Source organism: Mandrillus leucophaeus, unplaced genomic scaffold (genome assembly GCF_000951045.1).
Source record: "Mandrillus leucophaeus isolate KB7577 unplaced genomic scaffold, Mleu.le_1.0 Scaffold842, whole genome shotgun sequence".
Taxonomy (NCBI): domain Eukaryota; kingdom Metazoa; phylum Chordata; class Mammalia; order Primates; family Cercopithecidae; genus Mandrillus; species Mandrillus leucophaeus.
The window spans coordinates 69,521-73,424 of record NW_012109164.1 but is presented as its reverse complement, the minus strand read 5'-3'; the positions used below and the strand labels follow the sequence as shown (position 1 = coordinate 73,424).

At 46.0% G+C, this 3,904-nt stretch overlaps 1 protein-coding gene across 1 annotated transcript in view; it reads right to left on the bottom strand.

The window, feature by feature from the left end:
* The window catches only part of MRPL16 (mitochondrial ribosomal protein L16), a 4,849-nt gene extending 4,030 nt beyond the window's left edge, over window positions 1-819 (bottom strand). Inside the window, exon 1 of the mRNA XM_011968399.1 lies at window positions 499-819. Coding sequence (XP_011823789.1) covers window positions 499-610 — 112 coding nt within the window. The 5' untranslated portion in view covers window positions 611-819. The remainder of the gene's footprint in view (window positions 1-498) is intronic.
* Between the last annotated feature and the right edge of the window lie 3,085 nt (window positions 820-3,904).

The following is a 3,904-nucleotide window of genomic DNA, read 5'->3' as shown; positions in this document are numbered from 1 at the left end:
CAGGCCCCAGTGCAGTGGCGCGATCTCGGCTCATTGCAACCTCCGCCTCCCGGGTTCAAGAGATTCTCCTGCCTCAGACTCCGGAGTAGCTGGGATTACAGGCGCCCGCCACCACGCCCAGCTAATTTTTTTTGTATTTTTAGTAGAGACGGGGTTTCACCATGTTGGCCTGGCTGGTTTCAAACTCCTGACCGCAAGTGATCCGCCCACCTCAGCCTCCCAAAGTGCTGGGATTAAAGGCGTGAGCCACCAAGCCGGCCCAAAAGTACTTCCGCCGGAAGAGTCTTGAGGTTGGGATGCGAGTTCCACTAAACGTACTGAGAGGCTCAGGCTCCGCAGAAGGCCAGCCGGGGTCTCTGGGCGCCGACTCCCAGACGCAGTTGTGACCCTCTTGCACGAACCCCTACGGTGGAGATCAGCGGTGGGATAGCGTAGTCCCTAACCAGTGCTTCACCGAGCATATGCAGAGCCGCCTTTTGGGTTAGGGAGGAAAAGCACTAGAGGGTGGGGGAAGAAGAGGGGTAAAGTCTTTAGGAACCAAAAGGGACTTCTGACCTGACAAGCGCACCCGCAGCAGCGGCGCACTAGCGCGAGCCAGTAGCCTCCACATGGTCACGGACGTCCGGCGGCGCGGAGGTCCCCACAGCGACTACAGCGCTCCCCTTACCCCTGGTAGGCAGCAGCGCTCTAGTAGCTAGCCGGAATCAGCTCAGTACACCGCTCAGTGTGGCCGGAAGTTGTGTTCACACCGGTCCACCTCGCGGAGTCCCGACGGAAGCGGAAGAAACTCGAGCGACTGAGGTTGAGTTCCGTCAGAGGTTGAGTTCCGCCGGTCGAAGGCGCTGTCCGCCCAGCCACGCCCAGGGGCCATGTTGGCCCTCTAGGGTTCTCCTTCCAATCCCCAGTTTTTCCCCAGAAGAGGGCGGCGAAGCGGGGAGTTTTTTGTTTTATTTATTTATTTATTTTTTCTGCGGAGTACAACTGTCAATGCCTGCCGGTTCCTTAGCAAGGTAGTCCCTTATGATTCACAGCCTTTGAGACCTTTTTCTAGGGGACCCCTCGAAGACATTAGGAGAATACCAGATTTGGCAATGGTTTAACATTTATAGGGCAATTGCAGTGTGTCATTGAGTACCTCATTCGTTAGTCGTGCCAACGAATCTATGAGATAAGTCATTATACTGATTTTGCAGATTCCATCCTGAGGCTGAAATAATTTAACTTGTTCTGGGTCATACAACAGGAAAACAGTACCATCAGAATTTGAGCACAGTCTGGGATTCCAGAGAGCTCGGTGAATGAACAATATTGTTGATGAAAAGAGTGAAACACTGTAAGATATTGGAAGAGATTTATTCTGAGCCAAATATGAGCAACCATGGCCTGAGAACATGTGCCCAAGGTGGTAGAGGTGTAGCTTGGCTTTATACATTTTAGAGGGGCATGAGACATCAATCAAACGCATTTAAGAAATACATTGGTTTGGATCAGAAAGGCGGGACAGGTCAAGGTGGGCTTCTAGGCTTCTAGGTGACTATTCATTCAACAAACATCTCTTGAGCATCTACCATAGTGCCATGAGCAAAATTAATGTGTCTACACTTATTCCAGAGGTTTCAAGGTAAAATAAATTCAGTCTCAACCGGAAGAGTTACTGAAGTTTTACAAGAAAGCTATTTCAGCTGTTCTCATCTATTAAATCAACAGGTGCAAAGAATGCATCAACTCCTTAATTGTTTGACCAAGAAGAAAGAACAATGCCATTAGTCTTCTTGTTTTCTGTCTCAGTATTCACTGGTTATATTAAAGTATTTCTATGAATGTGTTCATCATAATGAATAATTATTGTTGCTCAGTTAAATCATTTACAAATCTGTTGTTATAGGCCATGCTGCAGTAAACATCCTTGTACATTTTATTTTGTATTTCTTTTGGGCACTTTCAAAAGGAGAAATTTATGGGTCAAAGGGAATGTTCATTTTAAATCTTTTGACTTTATATAGTTGTGCAAAATTGGCCTCCATGAACAGCTTATCAGAGTGCTTTCTTGATCAACATCCTTGCTAAAGAAGGATATTATAATTTTTCTAGAGCTTTGTCAATATGAAAGGTGAAAAACACCACTCAATGTTACATTTATAACAGGATGTTAAAATGCGATTGTTTCTGCCTCAGTTTTGCTTGGGACCACAAGGTAATCTCCACATTTCAAAGTGAGGTGCTGGGCCTCTTAGGCAGAGTTTATGCAGCAGGTGGTAGGAACTGGCTTTGCTATTTTTAGCTGCCCATTCTCTGCCAGCCTGTAAAAAACACTAGAAAAGCCAAGACAGGAAGTGGAGACTGGAGATTATAATAAAGATTTCGTTAATAGAGTTGTTGGTGTACTGTGACTTTCATGCCTTCCTCTATTCAATGGCAAGGGTTGAGGGGTGCTCTGTCAAGCCCAGTGAAAGACATTTCTAGATCATTCAGAGAGTTTAATATAATTCTTCTGCAGTTTGAGGGACACTGGGCATTGGGGTTTGACACCGGCTTGAGAAAATGGTATGTTTGGAGGCTGGTAGAAGCTGCCTGTGGCATCAAAAGTAGAGAGTTGCAGTTGGGAAGTAGCCACATTTCCATTGATGGTGGGGCAAAGGTGTGCATGTCCTGTTGACTAGGTGTGGACTCCATGACTAGGTATGGACTCCAGTGTAGAGTGCCAAGGTAGGGTTTCTTACATCCTGTCCAACAGAACTGCATCAAAGACAGGGAGAAAGAAGGTGGAGTAGGTGTGAGGATGGATGTCCTGGGCCTGAGGGAAGAATCATGTGCAATCAGCCAACAACTCAGCAGAGATGAATTTGCCTGCATCAAGGGAACGGCAGATGAGAGATCCTCAGCAGGGGGGTGTGTGTGTGTGTGTATGTGTGTGCATGTGCGTGCATGTGCGTGTGTGTTTGTGCATGTGAAACATTTGATATCTTGAAGTCCTGACTTCTAGCACTTCAAAATGTCAAAGGGAGGTCCTGGAAAAGATCCTTCCTCACAGCCCTTAGAAGCAACAAGCAATCCTGCAGACACCTTGATTTCAGACTTCCAGCCTCCAGAACAGTGAGGCAATAAGCTTCTGTTGTTTAAGCCACCCGGTGTGTGGCACTTTGTTTGTTTAGAGACTGGATATCACTATTAAAGCACCCGCTTTCTCTCTTGAGTGCTTTATGAATTCTTCTTTAAGAAGGAAAGTACTGTTGAGTGCTGTACTAGTTTCCTAGATCTGCCATGACAAAGTGTCACAGGCTGGACATAGTGACTCACACCTGTAAGCCAGCACTTTTCTGAGGCTGAGGTGGGAGAATTGCTTGAGCCTGGGACTTTAAGAACAGCCTGGGCAACATAGTGAGATCTTGTCTCTAACAAACAAACACACAAACACGAAACAAAGTACCACACACTGGGTGGCTTAAACAACAGAAGCTTATTGCCTCACTGTTCTGGAGGCTGGAAGTCTGAAATCAAGATGTCTGCAGGGTTGCTTGTTGCTTCTAAGGGCTGTGAGGAAGGATCTTTTCCAGGCCTCTCTTTAGCGCAGAGATGACCGTCTTCTTTCTACATCTCCTTACATCATCTTTCTTCTGTATATGTCTGTGTGAATGCAAATTTCAGCAAATTGGATTAGAGTCCATCCTAATGACCTCATGTTAACTTGATTACCTGTAAAGATACTGTCTCTAAATAAGGTTACATTCTGAAATGCTCGGGGTTAGGTCTTCAAGATGATATACTTTTTGAGGGATCCTATTCAGCTCACACCAGGTGCCACCATCTCAGAGGCATCATAAATAATGACAGACTGGGGATAGGAAAGATCTTATTGATTAGTAAAAGTGCAAGATGAGGAAACAGGTTCACCCCATGCTCCCCA